The 18619-nt window shown below is 34.4% G+C and overlaps 2 protein-coding genes across 4 annotated transcripts; both read left to right on the forward strand.

Annotated features, from left to right (window-relative positions):
- Positions 1–1843: 1843 nt before the first annotated feature.
- LOC131541288 (asialoglycoprotein receptor 1-like) lies at positions 1844–7638 on the forward strand. Of its 2 annotated transcripts, XM_058776945.1 has the most exons (10): positions 1844–1949; positions 2232–2318; positions 3283–3378; positions 3450–3548; positions 3783–3887; positions 4008–4160; positions 5404–5496; positions 5838–5998; positions 6089–6198; positions 7030–7638. In XM_058776945.1, the coding sequence occupies exons 1-10, from the start codon at positions 1877–1879 to the stop codon at positions 7175–7177; spliced, it is 1125 nt and encodes a 374-aa protein (XP_058632928.1). In that variant the 5' UTR covers positions 1844–1876; the 3' UTR covers positions 7178–7638. The 2 variants fall into 2 exon arrangements, with proteins under 2 accessions (XP_058632928.1, XP_058632929.1); XM_058776946.1 differs by lacking the exons at positions 1844–1949; positions 2232–2318 and adding an exon at positions 2838–3145.
- A 1856-nt stretch (positions 7639–9494) lies between these two features.
- LOC131540998 (C-type lectin domain family 4 member F-like) lies at positions 9495–17630 on the forward strand. Of its 2 annotated transcripts, XM_058776461.1 has the most exons (17): positions 9495–9628; positions 9888–9965; positions 10179–10274; positions 10912–11010; positions 11090–11182; positions 11273–11380; positions 12170–12262; positions 12345–12434; positions 12511–12609; positions 12785–12874; positions 14411–14491; positions 14581–14679; positions 15053–15145; positions 15436–15495; positions 15803–15957; positions 16035–16144; positions 17254–17630. In XM_058776461.1, the coding sequence occupies exons 1-17, from the start codon at positions 9544–9546 to the stop codon at positions 17399–17401; spliced, it is 1677 nt and encodes a 558-aa protein (XP_058632444.1). In that variant the 5' UTR covers positions 9495–9543; the 3' UTR covers positions 17402–17630. The 2 variants fall into 2 exon arrangements, with proteins under 2 accessions (XP_058632444.1, XP_058632445.1); XM_058776462.1 differs by lacking the exon at positions 17254–17630 and having other exon boundaries at positions 15803–15953; positions 16035–16064.
- Positions 17631–18619: the final 989 nt, after the last annotated feature.

Consider the following 18619-nt stretch of genomic DNA (forward strand, 5'->3'; position numbering starts at 1 on the left):
AAGGCCTCTAACACTAGCTTGCTCTATTCTTTTTCTATTCTATCTGTTTTCTTTTTATTTATTATATAATAATAAAAAAAAAACTTGCTACGTGTACTGCGTAAAGTTAACTGAGACTTGTTACAGCACTTGCATATCATTGCTCTTTTGTTGATTTTGATTGCTTCCATTGTCCTAATTTGTAAGTTGCTTTGGATAAAAGCAGCTGCTAAATGACTAAATGTAAATGTAAATACACTGGGACTCTTGTTTTGAAAAGCCAATGCTTTACTATTTCCAGCTGCTCATTCAAAAAGACCAGGACATAAAATATGCCCTCTTACCACCATTTACAACATATTGTTATATAAATCACATGCACTCACATTTATTTAAATCAGCCTTTTGAAGTTTAATATTCACATTTCTGTTTTGCAATGACTGTTTTCTGTCCCCAAATTTAAGACCTCTTAAAATAATTAAAACTTTTGGTGTACTATTAAGATAATGTATAGCCTTAAATTTGATCAAACCAAATTTAAGACTTTTTAAGAACCCACAGAAATCCTGTATGACTAAATTTATCTCTCATCCTACCAAATTAACCCTTCTCGCTCTGTCTTAAAAATGAAACAGTCAACAAATCAACAAGAATCACATTGATAAACTAATAAAATAACATACTTGTCTTCTTGTGAAAAATTTAATCATGTGAAAACTTAACAGTTAGTCTTTAGGCTAAACTGTGTTCTTGAATGTTTATTGCATGTATACTTTCATTTTAAGTAAATTAGTTTTGTTTTAACTCTGAGGATGTAATAAATTACTTTTGTGGTAATTGTCATCATGCCACAAATGCAGTCAATAGAGCTCTACTTGTATTTACCTTGCAACATTCTTATTCATGAAATCACATATGCAGCCACAAACATTAGATGCATTTGGTTGAGGGTGATTTATCAGCATGTTTAAGCTATAAATGAGGTCTGGCCACTGGTATTTTCATGCAGATTGTACTAAAAGAAAGATACAGGATTTTTTCACGGCAGACTTCAAGCTTCGTTTTCACGGTGACTCCATATTTAATTATGGCCAAAATGGTTAGAGGTCAAAATATAAATACAAAATATTTTCACTTCTCTAGTTCAGTTTTTGCATGTAAAAGTCCAAGATCACCACAACTGCAGTATTTTGTTAATTCAGCTGAATTATTTTAGTCTTTCACTAGCAGTGAATCTTCAAATGGTAAAAAGGAAAATCCCCAACAGCCGTCACAAACATAAAAAGTCAATGCATATTATATATGGGTAGTTGACGTATCAATGTGTCCTATGGTGTGATGGAAAAATGTAAAAAAACAAAAAACAAAAAAAAAACTTTAACATTGAAGATAAACCTCTCTCATGCTATTTGTAAGTCTAAGAATGAAGATACATTTTTCTCATGTTATTTGTATGTCAAGTTTTTTTTTTTCTACATTTTTGCTATGTCACACCATAGGACACAGTCCAATTTTTATTTGTCAACTACTCATATATATATATATATAGACATACATACACACACACACACACATATACATAAATCAAAATGACAAACCATGGACACATTTTGGGAAGAATTAACAGATAATCTTTAGCTAATGCATGATGTAAAGTAGACTTAACCATCATTATAATTACAATTTTATTTGACACTTTCCTATCAGTGTCTCAGTAACAGAATACCTAGAAACCTCCCAGTCCCTAAATATCAGAATGTGGAAGTGAATGTACCTTTTATTTAATTTTAAGGAACATGATTGCACAATGGATTATAATATAAAGGAGATGTTGTTTTGATTCACTATGAGAATCAAGTGACTGATAATTTTACCTCCATTTCATGGTCTCAAAAAATGGGAATGGATTGCTCAGAAGAATACATTAAAATGGAGATGGAATGTGAACCAAAGAAATCATTTCGGAGAGGTTTGAAAGATTTACAAAATTAAAATAATTTGACTTTTGTGGTTCAGGTGAAATGGAAAATGTTTCATTTAGTCCAGCAATTACATTTATTTAAATGTCTAGAATTTTTTCTAGTTAATTTTCACCATAAAAGCAAAAAGTATGGTTCCTTTTGTTTTGTGCTGTTACATGTATCATTAATACTTTTGCTTATACACAGTGGTTGTAATATTACGCTAAATTCTTTTAAAGTATTAAAGTCAACATAAATGAATCAAGCGTATGTTTTTTTTTTTTCTGCAGGTCGTCCGTGTAGCAGACAAACTGGCATTCTTGTGCTTCTAGGAACAGCCTGCATGATTATTTTCATGGTCATGACTTCTGTCATCTGTGAGTGAATTAAACAACACAGTTATAATAATATTATTATTATAATTATATTATTATAAGAAACTTTTATATTTTGTGCAAGTATTTTCTACAGTTTTCATTGTTGTCCTATAGTGTCACCAATTAATTTTTAAAATGTTAAAAATATTACATGTATTCTCTCTATTAATATGAAGTTATAAAGCAAACAAAAAAGATAGTCTTGTTTTAAAATAGTGTCACAATGTTCTAAAAACTGCTCAGTTAACTAACCAGTAACTGTAATATGAATCTTGGAGCCTGTCCTCCAACAAAAAGGACCCTATAGGTCGTTTGTGCAAGCCCTTATTACGACCTATATTTACGTTTTAAAGTTAAGCGCTCTCTAGCGCGCGTAAAAATAATGACAGTCTCGTGTTGCGTCTGTCATCATGAAATGACGTATGACTGTCATTACCAATCAAAATGCGTGTTTATTTAAATGCAATACGTGGACTTTTTACACCGATCTCACAGTATTTGTACATATTTTACTAGGTGGCTAATTCGTACGAATGACCACACCTAACCCTACCCCTAAACCTACCCCTTACAGGAATCATGCAAAATCATTATTTTTAGTGCACATTTTATGAGCGCGTGCGTTCTCTGGGATCACGTAATTACATATCGTCGTATAACGCAATGCTCTACCAACCAAGCTACACGAAACCCGAACTATGATGCAGATAAAAGAGTAAAAAACATTATGTCCTGTTGCCGATAGGGGCGCAATTGTAGCATACGCTCTGATGGGTCGTATTTCAGGGATTTGGACAAACGACCTATACGTATTGGTTGGAGGACAGGTTGGAATCTTGTTCTTATCTATGAACCGAGTTTACATAATCTATAATGAAAATCAGAGATTTGCATTACCACTTGGAGAGAAGCTGGAAAATGTGACCGTTTGTTTGCTTGTCTATCTGTTTATTTTGGTTTAAAGATTCACATCAAGAACGAAAGTTCTCAATGCTGGAGAGCTGGATGAACAGCCATACTTCTGATCTAACTTCAGTCAAATCTGATTTTCAGATCACAGGTGAGAACTTCATCATTGTCACAGATTCGTTTTGGTAATGGATTTTTGATTAATGCTTATATTTTTGGCAGGTGGTGATCTAGAAAAGAAGGTTGCTGAGCTGCAGACCTTAGTGTTCATCTTGAGTTCATATTTGAACACGTCTGGAGCAAGTAACCCAATGACCAGGGGTTAGTGTCTTGTCTTGTTTTATTTTGTGACAGTTCACAAGACCATTTAATAAAAAAAAAAAAAAAAAAAAAGTATCATATGATAATTCATGATTTTTTAATATACTGTATATATATATATATATATTGATCATAAATTCATCAAAGTTTTGACCCTGCAAATAGTCTAAGATATGATATGTGCATAAAAAGCATTGATTATTTATTTATTATTTGTCTCTCTATATGCATAAGAAATGCAAATAAAGAAGTTGTCTAATATTGAGACCCTGATGACTGATCTTGGCTCCTCGCTGAGTTCACTCACATCCAAACAAGAAGAAAACCTACAAAAGCTGGGTGAGCACTGGACGTATTTTTCAGTTTTGTATCCTCAACTTTAAAACGACATTTCAAGGGTTTGAAGCTGTTTATTAATTGGCTCAAATGATGAAACTTTCTCTCTTTTTTCTCCTGCAGAGCGCCAGAAGAATGTGTCACACACTGAAGTCAAGAGTTTGATGGACAGTTTGAGGTCTGCAGTATCGGCTCTTAGGGACGAGCTGACAGAGAACAGTTTGGTGACATCTATTGTTTCTCTACAGTCTATTCCACGCACACAACGGATCTTGAGTAAGACCTAAAATTATATTAATTAAAATGAACAGAAATATTCATTTAAATCCAAATGTTACTAAACATTTCATTTAAAGGGGTCATATAATGGTACATGCACTTTTACAAGTTGATTGTACTGAAATGTGTGTTAGCAGTGCCTGTACACAACCATCATAAAATGATAAAAATCCATCCAGTGTTTTTTTTTTAATCTCCTTATTTGTTTTACCCTGTCTCAAATCAAGCCGTTCGAACGTGTGACGTCACACGGTCGGACGCCCCTCCCACGATGGTTGATTGACAGCAGTGTTTCAACACAGACCCGCCCTTGCTCGTGAGCGAGCTGTCAATCATAGTCGCGTCATTGTTGATATACGCTGGAGCTGTCTATGAGCAGAATGGCGTCTAAGCGATTGTGGTGTTCTGTTCTCGGGTGCAATAATGAACGCAGCAGTCATTTTGATGTTCCTAAGTCTGAACCGCTGAAGACACAGTGGCTGAGTTTTGCTTTTGAAGGAATATTCCCCACGAGCAACGTCAATGTTTTCATGTTTGCGAATCATTTTTCACCAGACTGCTTTATAAATGAAGGTCAGTATAAAGCTGGTTTTGCTAAGAAGCTGCTCCTGAAAAAGAATCGGTACCAACTATTCGTGTTCCTGCTGAACCTCCAGAAGAAGTGAGTGTAACGTTTAATTAACCTTTATATTAATCTTTATATTAATCTTTGCAAATCGCTAGCACGCTTCACGATGTATGTGGCTAATGTTTACATTCAGGGTACATGCATGTTTTCTATTCTGACGTTCTCAATATAATGAATAATCCCACGTTTATAATGAACAAAAGCGTTACGGTTGCACAGTATCCTCAGAGACTCCGCTGCCATTCTTCAAAATATACCCTCAACTGTTGTCAAGGCAACACTCCACGTGTGTTGTGTCAAAAACGCCCCACAGAACAGAGGGCGGGCGAGCAAAGCTCATTAGCATTTAAAACACACGCACTAAAACGGTGTGCTGAACAGAGAGCTGTTTTGAGCAGGTAAAATGAGTGTTTTCTTACAATACTAATGAGAATTTTTAATTAAAGTATATTACAAACTTTCAATTTAGACCCTAAAGAATCATATTAGCTTGTACAAAAATGGCATTATATGACCCCTTTAAGAAATCTAAATATTCTACAGAATTAATTTTTCCTATATTAGAGGTGATAATGCTAAAATATTGTATTTTCTTTTCTTCTTCGACTAAAGTGGACATGGCAAGCTCACTGTCAGACCTGAAGCATTCAGTAGGAGGACTGAGATCATCTATTCAGACTCTTTCTTATAAACTGTCATTTACAAGTGAGTAAATTATAAACCCAAGGTGCAATGTTGCGCTCAAATATAATGCAGCTTCTGTTTCAGTGATTTTATGCAGCAGAATAACCACTGTTATTTGACCAAGAAAGTTCATAATGAAGGTACACCAGGCAGTGCAACAAGAAATAAGAATTTACGAAACCACCTCACAGGGAAAAGTAGGGTTTATAGGGGAGGTTCACCAAAATGAAAATTCTGTCGATTTCAGTAAATTGTTTAATTATTCATGTCCTCTTTTACTGCAGTGTTTTTATTAAACATATAATACTGTATGTCTTTCATGTTACACTTTTATGCACTCTTTCTTTCTCTCACTTACATAGACTTGCTTACGTCAGGCTGTACTGAACCCAATTGGATCCCGTTCAGAAACAGCTGTTACCTGTTCGCGCAGGATACAATGAACTGGACCAAAGCAAAAGATTACTGCGAAGAGAAGGGCGCGTTACTCCTAAAAATTGAAGATGGTTCTGAGAAGGAGTGGGTATGTAACAGACACACAAACAACTTTATTTCTTAATACCTTTCATTCTGTCTTTCAGAGATTCTTATTAACTTTTATCTCCCTTCCTAGCAATTTGTTACCAATTTTGCCAAACCACATGACTACTGGATTGGTCTCACAGACCAGAACACAGGGCAGTGGAGATGGGCGGATGACACTCCTTACATTATGAATAGAGAGTGAGTTGAATATATAGAGAACTGGATATTTCAGTCCTGGATAATTGATTATTGAGAACTCACATTCATGACCAAATACAAACAGATCTGACATAATCCATACTAACATATAAGTGTTTACTATTCATTATTTAGCCCGCCATAGTCTAATCTGTTCCACCACAGTTTCATAATGAACCAAAAAAAAAAATTTGAAAACTTATCCTAACATAAAAGTCTCTAACATTGTGTTTTGTTCCAAAATAAGAGCTCAAGAGTTGTCAGTTGTGGCCAGAAAATGAAAGCAATATTTTTGTCATAGTACCCTTTCAGCCACCTATTGGTGCAACAATGTAACTGCACTGACTAGTGCTGATAGGTACTGCTGAAATATTAGCATTTTATAGTAATTGGTGTAAAACGTTTTTAAAAATTACAATAATATTGTTTATCACAATTATTTCTAGGGCAATATATCACTCAACAAAAAGTAGTTATCGTGACAGGCCTATTGTAACTTATGAAATACTCTATTTTTTTTTTTTTTTTTACATTGCATATCATACATATTACTTGTCTAAGGACACACTTTATCACAACTAAAAAGAGGTTTAAATCCAGGTAAAAGTCAATGCAAAGACTTTTTACTCTGTTCAATTTTCACACTGAACATTTGTTTGGAGCTCTTTATTTATCACAAGATTGATGCGCTTCATTTTCAAATCTACAGAATTTTCTTGACCTCAGATCCCCTAGAGATCCTTCCATCATAGTCTTGCAGAATCCTATGGGAAACACTGCTAAACAAACTTAAAAAGATGATGTAACAGATTTTATATTTTATTTTTGCAGACACTGGCGTCCTGGGCAGCCAGATGACTGGACTGAACACGACCTGGGAGAAGGAGGAGAGGACTGTGGGCAAATTGCATATGATGGGATGCTTAATGATGCCCACTGCTCTGCCAAAATGAAGTATATATGTGAAATGCGAAACTGAATGAATTAAATTTTCACACCTTGCAAGCACAGTGTAAATAGGCTTTGTTTTGACCGTATTAAGTTTTTGTGTGTGTGAATTGTGTAAATTACAAGCCACATTAAAGATGTGTTTATCAGTGTTGTGGTGTAGTTACTAATATGACTAAATTAATATCTCTTTCTACCAAATTAACCTTTCTCGTTTGAATGGAAACAGTGTGCCAACTGTAAACAAATCAACAAGAATCAAACTGATGAACTAATAAAATACTCAGTCTTCCTGTCATGCAGTAGAAAGGGTCTGAATGACATCCTCAATATTGTGATTAAACAAATAATTATTTCAAATACTTCAAATTGTGTCATAATTTCAAATGATTATTGCATGATTTTTATTGTAAGACAAAGGCAGTGAGATGAGGTATCACTATTCTAAAGGGGCAGTTCAGGCATTCGACGCATTAAAAATGAGTTTTTTTTCATGTACAGTACTTATCAAAAGTTTTTAATGAAGTCTCTTCTGCTCAGCAAGGCTGCATTTATTTGATCAAAAATACTGTAAAAACAGAAATACTGCGAAATAGTATTACAATTTGAAATAATTACTTTAATAAACAGTTATTTCATTTAAGTATACTTTAAAATGTAATTTATTTCTGTGATGCAAAGCTGAAATGTCTGCACCATTACTCCAGTCTTCAGAGTCATGTGATCATCCTTCAGAAATCATTCTAATATACTGATGAAAATGTGCATGAAAAACATTGGGATAATTTTTTGAAACAAATTTTGCTTAGTAACATTTTTGTTGTTTTGCTTTTGCACTTGGCTGACCACCCAGGTGAAGTCTGCTTCACATATCCCACATCTCTGGCTTGTGTTCGGCGCTTCATCGTAACTGCAATTAGATTTAGTTTTTTTGTTTGTTTGTTTTTGTATATGCATTTAGGCAGATGCTTTTTTCCAATTTGAGTGACTTGCCTTCAGTGCATCAGTTAATAATGCATTGGATCAAATCCATGAAGTCTTTGGGCGTAGTTTGATAAAGCTATCCGCTTTAGTTAAAGTTTATGGCTCGCCCAACTTGAAAACTCAGGTATCAAAATGATCTCAGTTTCCCAGTTGTAAATACAACTAGAGAGGCCGTTCATGTCCAATTCCCAACTAGGAAACTTGTATTTACAATAAGTCTGATAGCACGTAAGGGCACCATTAATTTGTAGTCAAGTTTGTGGTCACCAGGGTCAATGGATAAACTTTAATTATTATTTTAATAATCCTGGCCTGTCCCTGCTCACTTGGCTGCATAGCAGGCTCATAATTGTATGGCCGTGGTCCGTCGTACGAGTATGAATAAACATTTACAATTTCCTCAGCATCTGGACTGTCATTGCGATCCATTGTTTTCCTGTTGTTTAATTTGACCGCACTCCCTCCCGTTACGTCACTTCCGGTTTCTTGGCATTTAAATAAAAAAATTATATAATATATATATTATATAATTATATTGAAATATATTTTGGTACGTGAAGGTTGAAACTAAATATATTTTCAACTTCAAAAATACATTTAATTAAGCTTTATTGCTTACAATATATATTCTGATGAAGAGCCTGCGTGCTTGAAACGTAACACACTATGCAAATTTTTTTAAATAAATTTCTTTGATACTTTTGGAGCTTTGGTGTTGCCGACTTTGCATTTCTAATATGCTTACAATATATATTTAAAATATATTTGGTCAGAAAAATATTTTTTGGCTGTATGGGAAAACTATGTTAAATGTTAAAAAGGTTAGTTGTGTGTTAGCTATTATGAAGTTGTGTCACTCAACCAAGTAAATTATTTCCAATCTTTTTTATTGGCATTTTATCATGACAGCATGAAATACACTTACATCAAATGGATCAAGATACAACAAAATGTCCTTATCGTATCAAACCCCAAACCTTAACCATCCCTACCCAGGGAGGAGAAACAAAACAAAAAACCTAACAGGGAAAAAAAAAAAAAAAACATACGGGTGTATAATATTTTTAACCAAGTAAATTATAACTGAGGTGCTCTAGTAAACTGGTAACTGGCAGGGTGAAGATTCAAGAAGCAAACCAACCATAGTGCCATTGATAAATATGCAACTGAAAACACTGAGCAAGCAGTTATTTAGCTGATGCGTTTGTCCAAAATGACTAACAGCACACTTGTTCCAGGTCCCACATCTGAGCTGAAGTGCCTTGAATGAGGTTTGCTGGGACATATTCCTCGTAATGAGGAACTGAAAGTGCTATTACACAAAAATAGCCTGTCATATGGTCGTTCAAGCGTTGTTTCGAATCCTCACTAGGAGTAAGTAAGTTGCAGTAAGTAACTGTAAGGGTTGTTCTCATGATGCTATATCAGAAATCTGATAGTTCTGAAGAAATCATGAATATGAACATGGAATATGAACAGAGGAAGACATTTCGCAAAGGTTTGCTTGATTTATGATACAAAACTGTATTTGGTACACAAAACATGAAACTATGTTATGAGAGAAAGAGTTTTAGTTGTACAATACCTTTACATTACATTTCTTCAGTATTTTTGTCTTGTTTTCCAGTACAAGAAGTGTTTCTTAAAGCATCATATTGCATATGAGTATATTACTTTAAAGGATGCAAATTGGTCACAAATGTGAAATTTTCTAGTGAAAGAATTGTACATTTCTCGTGGTGTGTTGTTTTTTGCAGATCGCTGTAGCAGACAAACTGGCATGAATGTGATTCTGGGAGTCTGCGTGATTGTTTTCATGATGACGTTCGTAATCTGTAAGTGGATTAAACAACATACAATCATTATGTGTTATGCTATACAAGCATTTTAGAAAGTGAGCTGTAATGCAAAAAAATAAAATAAGAAAGAAATGAAAAAGAAACTGGATACTGTAATGGCAAAAAGTTAGACATTATTTAAATTTCAGAGCAATGGTATACATACCTTTAAATTATGCTGATTAGAAAAAAAACTTTGCTTTCGGTCAGTTTTGCATCAACAAAGAAAGTTCTCGATGCTGGAGAGTTGGATGAACAGTCACAGTTCCAATCTAACTTCAGTCAAACCTGATCTTCAGAAAGCAGGTGAGAACAAAGCAATAGTTCACGCAAAAATAAAAATGAACTGAAAACATCCTCAGGCCATCCAATATGTAGATGAGTTTGTTTTTCATCAAAACAGATTTAGAGAAATGTGTCATTCAATCACTTGCTCCCCAATGGATGCTCTGCAGTGAATGGGTGCCGTCAGAATGAGAGTCCAAACAGCTGATAAAAACATCACAATAATCCACACCACTCCAGTCCATCAATAAATCTTGAGAAACCAAAACTGCAAACTGTTGCTTCCAACTAAAATGTTAGTCTTTTATTCAAAATAATGGATGATAATGTGATGTTTTTATCAGCTGTTTGGACTCTCATTCTGACGGCACCCATTCAATGCAGAGCATCCATTAATGAGCAAGTGATGGAATGCTATATTTCTCCAAATCTGTTCTGATGAAGAAACAAACTTGGCTACACCTTTCATTTTTGGATGAAGTATTCCTTAGATCCTTTTTTCCAAGCATTACACACTTACTCATATTTGAACTTGTAAATTTCCAGATCAAGCAATGACTAATGATTAGTGATTAGTGCCCGTTTTTCCACTTTAACTTCAGAAAAAAGTGTGACATTGATTTTTACAGTATGTCTCTATCACTTTATACAACATAAGAAGTGCAAGAAAAGTCCAAAGTTGAGACGTTGATGACCAATCTTGCCTCTTCACTGAGTTCAATCATGTCCAAACAAGAGGAGAGCCTACAAAAGCTGGGTGAGATTTCACATTTGTGTTATTATGCACATTTAAGAATATGAGTTGTCTAAATAAATCAAACCTTTTATCTTAACAGAGCGTCAGGATGCGTCACACACTGAAATGAAGAATTTGATGGTCGGTTTGAGTTCTGCAGTATCAGCGCTGACATCCAAACTGAATGAAGCAGGTCTGAAACTCTTTTCATTCTTTGAACATATCATTGTTCAAAGATGTTCATTGTTTAACAATCGAATATCTTTTTTTTTTCCCTTCACAGTTGGCAACCAGGACCAGAAACAGACTGAAACTAAAAAATTACTAGACAGTTTGAGCTCATCTGTTACTTCTCTACTGTCTGATCAACAAAACAAGCAGCACAACTTTGGTAAGACAGAAACATGAAAAATGAATGTGTTCTTACATATGTTTTTGTATTGAATATGTTTTAAAAATGATTATTTCTGCACCCAGGAAACTCAAGGAAAGTAACAGGTCATAAAAATATCTTGTGAACATATAATTCATCTGGATGCATTGCTCAGAAAGCAAAATCCTAAATTGGACCGCATTCAAATCTCAGCATTGTTTTCTGTCTTATTAGAAACATTTTTGAATATAATTCCAAGGAATTTCAATTGCAAGGAATAAAAAAAAAGTAGTAAATATTAACATTAAACTTTCAGTGAAGTAAGTGGAAAAAGTAAAAAGGGAATTCTGTAAGATTTTACAATAAGATTTTAATTTTTACATTAGCTACCTACATGAACTAACAGCAAACAATACTACGGCATTTATTAATATAAGATAATGTAAATCTCAACATTTACTAATGCATTTTTAAGATCAAAAGTTGCATCTGTTAATATTAGTGCATGCACTGTGAACTAACAATAACATGAACAGCTTAATAAATGCTGTAAATATATATTTACTCATTATTAGTTCATGTTGGTTAATGCAATAACTAACGTGAAAAAAAAGAGAGCTCACAGTAAAGTTTAAGGAACACAGTATGCAAAATTGTTATGAGGATGTTGATTATATATAATATAACTGGTTATATGTTTGAATTTTTAATTTTTAAAAATATTTTCTCATTTATCAAGTCTTTATTGCTCTGCACACAGTGATTTTATTAATATTCTGTACTTGTGGCTTTTGTTTCATGTTAAAGAGTCTCTGTCGAGCTCATTGAGGGATGTGAAGAGTTCAGTTTCAGATCTCACATCTTCTTTCTCATCTCTTTCTTCTCAACTATCAGTCACTAGTGAGTAGGTCTTACATTATATGTGAAATACAGAACTCGATTCAATAACAGTCCAGTCAACACACACACTTCTTGTTCACAGTGCAGAATGTTTCGCAAACTGACGTGAAGAGTTTAATGAACAGTTTGAGTTCTGCAGTGTCAGCGCTGACGGCACAACTGAATGATGCAGGTGTGCAAATCTTTTAATAACTTCACATAAATATTATTATCTGTGGATTTTTAAACTTTAAACTTTTTCCTCCCAGTTAAAAAGCAGGACCAGAAACAGAGTGAAACAGAAAGATCACTGGAAAGTTTGAAGTCGTCTCTACAGACTGATCAACAAAACAAACAACATAACTTCGGTAAAAACATTAAAACAGCTATTGAAATATAGATGCATGAATACATAAAAGTGTGCACAGAATAATAGAATTTCATATAATTGTATTATGCAAAAAAAGAAAAAGAAAATCACTAACAAATTACTGTAAACTCCCATGTGCACAGTAATCTCATGGCTTTTGTCTCATGTTAAAGAGTCTCTGTCGAGCTCACTGAGGGACCTGAAGAGTTCAGTTTCAGATCTAACTTCATCTGTCGCATCTCTTTCTTCTCAACTATCAGTCAGTGAGTAGACCTTACATAACATGTGCAATACCGCACTCGGTTAAAAAACACTACAATCAGGCTGTGAATTAAGAGTGAGGTGGTTTGAACCCCTCCATCAAAACAAAAGAACTAAGTCAATATATTTCATAATTTGTGTTTCATTAGTTCTGTTTAAATGAAACCAGCTTTAAAGGAATAGTTCACCTAAAAATGAAACTGAAAATTTACTCACCCTCAATGTAGATGAGTCAGATTTGGAGAAATGTAGCCTTACATCACTTGCTCAGCAATGGATCCTCTGTTGTGAATGGGTGCCGTCAGAATGAGAGTCCAAACATCTTATAAAAACATCACAATAATCCACAAGTAGGCTAATCCACATCAGTCCAGTCCATCAGTTAACATCTTGAGAAGCCAAAAGCTGCGTGTTTGTCAGAAACAAATCCATCAAGGCGTTTTTAACTTTAAAATGTCGCTTCAATCCAAAATAGTCCATAATCCAATTATGTTGAATTCTCCAGAGAAAAAAGTCCTCTCCTCTCATCAGGATCAGGAGAGAAATCACAGATCAAGCATCATTTACAAGCATAAACAGTTTAAGGGCCCTATCATACACTCGGTGCAATGCGGCGCCAGGCGTGACGCAAGTGTTTTTTGCTGGTTTCAGACCGACGCAGTTATCATTTTCACGTCCTGCGCCCCGTTGTTTAAACAGCTAATGCATTTGTGCCCATTTGTTGCTCTCATGGGCGTGCTGGTCTGAAAACCAGTGTGATCAGGTGCATCGTTGGCGCGTTGCTATTTTGAGGCAACTGAAATAGACTACGCCACTGACTAGCTAAAACCTAGTCTAAAGTCAATGGCGCAGAATTTTTTTGTTGTTTATAAGAGAGCGTTAGTAATGCGCCTAAAGCCGGGGCCACGACACACATACACTTAGCTTATTACACAAACAGGGATGCGTAGCAGCACACAAACATGCCAAATATTAAGAATTAAAATATTACAATGTAAAAGATTATGATTGTGTAGGCTACATGAATATAAAAATGCCTACATGTCATAATGGATAGTCATTCCTAGCAAATTCTGCCGTGAAAATAGCGAATCCGCCATGGCGCGAGATGAGAGATGAGACTCTGATTGGTTTATTGCACGTTATGCCCTGAGTGCACCTGCGCCATACTCGTATTTTATGCAGAAGCAACAGTTTGAAGTTAAAAACATTTTAAAGGTGGATTTTTAAAGGCACTAATTGATGGACTGGAGTGGTGTGGATTACTTGTGGTTATTATTGTGATGTTTTTATCAGCTGTTTGGACTCTCATTCTGACGGCACCCATTCACTGCAGAGCATCCATTGCTGAGCAAGTGATGTAAGGCAAGAAACAAACTCATCTAAATTTTAGATGACTTGAGGGTGAGTACATTTTCTGCAAATTTGAATAATTTGGGCAAACTATTCCTTTAAAATGGCTCATGGTAATAGCATTAAATGACCTGCTATATTCAATAACAAAATGCAACATCTGCCAACACACTTCTTTTCCACAGTGCTACAGCAGGATGTGAAAAGCTTGATGAACAGTTTGAATTTTACAGTATCAGCATTGACATCTACACTAAATGATGCAGGTGTGGAAATCTTTTAATCTGTTCACCTTATTCATATTATCTGTATATTGAAAGACATAATTTGTTCAACTGCATCCTTTTTCTCCCAGTTAAAAAGCAGGACCAGAAACAGACGGAAACAGAAAGATCTCTGGACACTTTGAAGTCGTCTGTACAGTCTGATCAACAAAACAAACAACGTGACTTGGGTGAGACACAAACATAAAATCACAAACATAGCAAAAGGTATACAATAAGGTCCTATTAATGTTAGTTAATGCATTGGTCATTACATTTGTTACAGTATTTATTAATCTTTGTTAACATTAGTTAATAAAAATATATTTGTTTGCTTGTTAGTTCATGTTAGCTCTGGTTCCTTAAATAATATTAAAAGATACAACTCTTGATATTAATAATGCATAAGATTAAGATTAACAAATGCTTTAGATGTATTTTGATGGTTTGTAGTATATGCTAAATAATGTAGTTAATTAATATTAGCAAATAACACCCTATAGGAAAATGTTACCTATAACTCAAGCCAGTCTCATAAATCATGGCTTTTGTCTCATGTTAAAGAATCTCTGAAGAGCTCAATAAGTGACCTGAAGAGTTCAGTGTCAGATCTCACTTCATCTGTCGCTTCTCTTTCCTCAAAACAGCAAACCTCTGGTGAGTTACACACTCACAATACAGTACAGTGCTCAATACTGCAATTAATGCAACGATATTGCAAAAAATATTGCAATGTTGTACTTAATATGACAATATTCCCATAATATATTGCAACTCAATCTATTGAATTTATGTCTTTGAAATTAATTCTTAGTTGAATACAAAAACATGATTTCAGGAATATAATCCTTGTCAGAGTATATTCTGAATTCTGAATATACTGAATTAGATTGAAATTAAAATCGTTTTAAAAAGGTCTGATGTGTTTCCTTTTTGTGTTCAATCAGAGGAAAGAGTCATGAACGCTCTGAAGGAGATGATAACTAATATGTGCACCAAAACAACAGGTATTTAGCACTAATTTCCGTGATCTTCCCCTTACTTTACCTTAAAAACTTAAAAACATTTGTGTATTTTAAGTATAATTTAATATTTTTCAGTTTATTTTAATAATATTAAACTGGCTTAAGAAATCAACTTGCATCTCCTATAACTTTTAAAAAATTAAGTTAAAGTTGTTTAACTTATTTTGATGAGTTAAAGTAATGGAAAAGCATATGTTGCCATGACTCATCAATCATTTTTCACAGTGTATATGCTCTCCTCTCTTTCGTACCTCTTATATTTGGTATTTTTTCTCTCTCTCTGACACAGACGTCTCTGTGGCCAAATGTAAACCTGGCTGGATCTTGTACAAAAGCAGCTGTTTCTTGTTCTCTAGTGATGAACTCAACTGGACTGAGGCACGAGATTACTGCAAAGCGCAGGATGCGTTACTCCTGAAAATACAAGAGGATGACAAGGAGTGGGTGTGTAATATTCACACACATAATATAATATTTCTTTTCCATATTTTTCTTCTTTCTTATTTCCTATTTACCCCCAGGCCTTTCTGAACAATCATACCATACCCACATCCTACTGGGTGGGTCTAACGGATCAGACCACTGGCCAGTGGAGATGGGTGGATGATACTCCTTACATCATGAATAAAGAGTGAGCTGATTTATTATTTATTATAACAACCTTACGCTTTCTTCCCAAATAAAGCAAGCGGGATTCACAACAACTCACATTTCTGAGCAAACATGCACTATGATAATTTATCTTTGAAAAGTCTCTCATGTTCACCGAGGCTGCATTTATTTAATCAAAAATACAGTAAAAACATTAATATTGTGACATATTATTATTACAATTAAAATGAACTGTTTTCTATTGTAACATATTGTAAAATGTAATTTATTTCTGTGATCAAAGCTGAACTTTCAGCATCATTACTCCAGTCTTCAGCGTCACATGATCCTTCAGAAATCATTCTAATATGCTGCTTTGCTGCTCAAGAAACATTTCTGATTATTATCAATGTTGAAAATGTTATTGTGGAAACCATTACCCCAAAATTTTGGGGTAGCTTAAAAACAGTTATATTTTGATTCAGCAAGGATGCATTAAATTGATCAAAACTGACAGCAAAGGTATTTATGTTACAAAAGATTCATATAAATGCTGTTTTTAACGTTTTATTAATCAAAGAACCCTGAAAAAAACTGCATATTAGAATGATTATTGAAGGATCACGTGACACTGAAGACTGGCGTAATGATGCAGAAAGTTCAGCTTTGATCACAGAAATAAATTACGCTTTACAAATTATTCAGACAGAAAGCAGTTATTTGAAATAATAATATTTCACAATGTTGCTCTTTTTTACTGTATTATTGATGGTGAGCAGAAGAGACTTCTTTTAGAAACAAAAAACCTCAATACTTGCAAACATTTGACCACCGGTGTATTTATTCCAACATGAGGTTATGTACAAATGTTGGCCTTAAGATGGCGCTACATTTACATATTTATATCCATAAGTATGCCCTAATATAATGGTCACATTGTTTTCCATGTCACAGGACGTTCTTTAATATTTGGCATCTATGGTTGTATTTGTTTTCTTGTTTTTGCATCTAAATATTTCAGGTGTTTAAATATTTGTTGGTGGTGATGCTGTTGGAATTTAATGCATAACATAAAACAAACTTTAGGCCAGAAAGGTGCTCTGTATGCAAGCAGATGTAACCGTGTAATATTTGCTGGCATTGTTTCAGACGCTGGAACCCTGGTCAGCCGGATGACTGGAAAGCACACGGTCTGGGAGAGGAAGGAGAGGACTGTGCACAGATAACCTACAGTGGGAAACTGAACGACAACCACTGCTCTGTCAAAATGAAATTTATTTGCAGAGTGCAGTTCTGAAACTCAAAATGTCTGTGATAAAGCGTGACAAGGAAGATTAAATATCTTTTAGTTTAGTACTTTGAAGAGTGGTTAGTTGTATTACACTGTGTAAGACCATTTAAAACCTCAAATACAAGTAATTGTCTGCTTTTATTTTTTTATGATTATTTTACTTCCTTTTATGTAAAGCACTTTGAATTACCATTGTGTATGAAATGTGCTATATAAATAAACTTGCCTTGCCTTACCTTTCTGTCTGTTCCTAGAGGGCCCAATCTCAGGAAACCTATTGTCCGTTGGAGAGATACTATGTGTCACGGTACGGTGTAGAATAAGTGCACAAAGAAAATGAGGGCAAACAGTCTTTTAATAAATCCACACAGAGGGTAAAGCCACAGAAGGCAGGCACACACATAATCCACAATAAACATCTACAATACCAGACAAGGGAACACAGGACAGACTAGAACTTAAATAGGGAGTCAAATGAGGATAATTAGTGAGACACAGTCAAGTCAAGTCACCTTTATTTATATAGCGCTTTTAACAATACAGATTGTGTCAAAGCAGCTTTAAAGTATCAAATAGGAAAATAGTGTCAGTAATGCAAAAGGACAATAGTAAACACGCGATTTTCAGTTAAAGGCAGTTCATCATTGAATTCAGTGATGTCATAATCCAGCTCAGTTCAATTCTAGTAGTATTTGTTCAAGCAAGTCAGCGATATCACTGGAAATGAAGTGTCCCCAACTGAACAAGCTCCATCGCATCATAGCACCATCGGTGATAGAAAGGAGAAAACAACCTTGGGAGAAAGCATGCTCAGACACAGGTGAATCAAATGATGAACTCAAAGGGGAGACAGAAGCTATAGGTCACACTGAACACATGAGGGATGAAAACAGTCCAAGGGTGTGACACTATGATGGCTCCCAGCATTTATATTAGAGGTCAAGAAATATGGGTTTTTACCACCGAAAACCTAAATATGCATTCATGTTGCGGGAACTATTCTTACTAATATCACCAGTTCCTGATAAATTCCTTGTGGGAAAATAAAAATATTTTAGTATCATTAATATAGTAATATATGTACATTTTAAAATTTATTTATTTATTTTTTTTAAAAACAATACATCAATTTTATTTTAGTTTTATTCCTTTTAGTACTTAAACTTGAATTTGAAATTCTGAGAAATGTTTACAGTTAACATTTGTTTTATTTCAGTTAATGTA

The sequence above is a fragment of the Onychostoma macrolepis genome, chromosome 05, assembly GCF_012432095.1.
Source record: "Onychostoma macrolepis isolate SWU-2019 chromosome 05, ASM1243209v1, whole genome shotgun sequence".
Taxonomy (NCBI): Eukaryota; Metazoa; Chordata; class Actinopteri; order Cypriniformes; family Cyprinidae; genus Onychostoma; species Onychostoma macrolepis.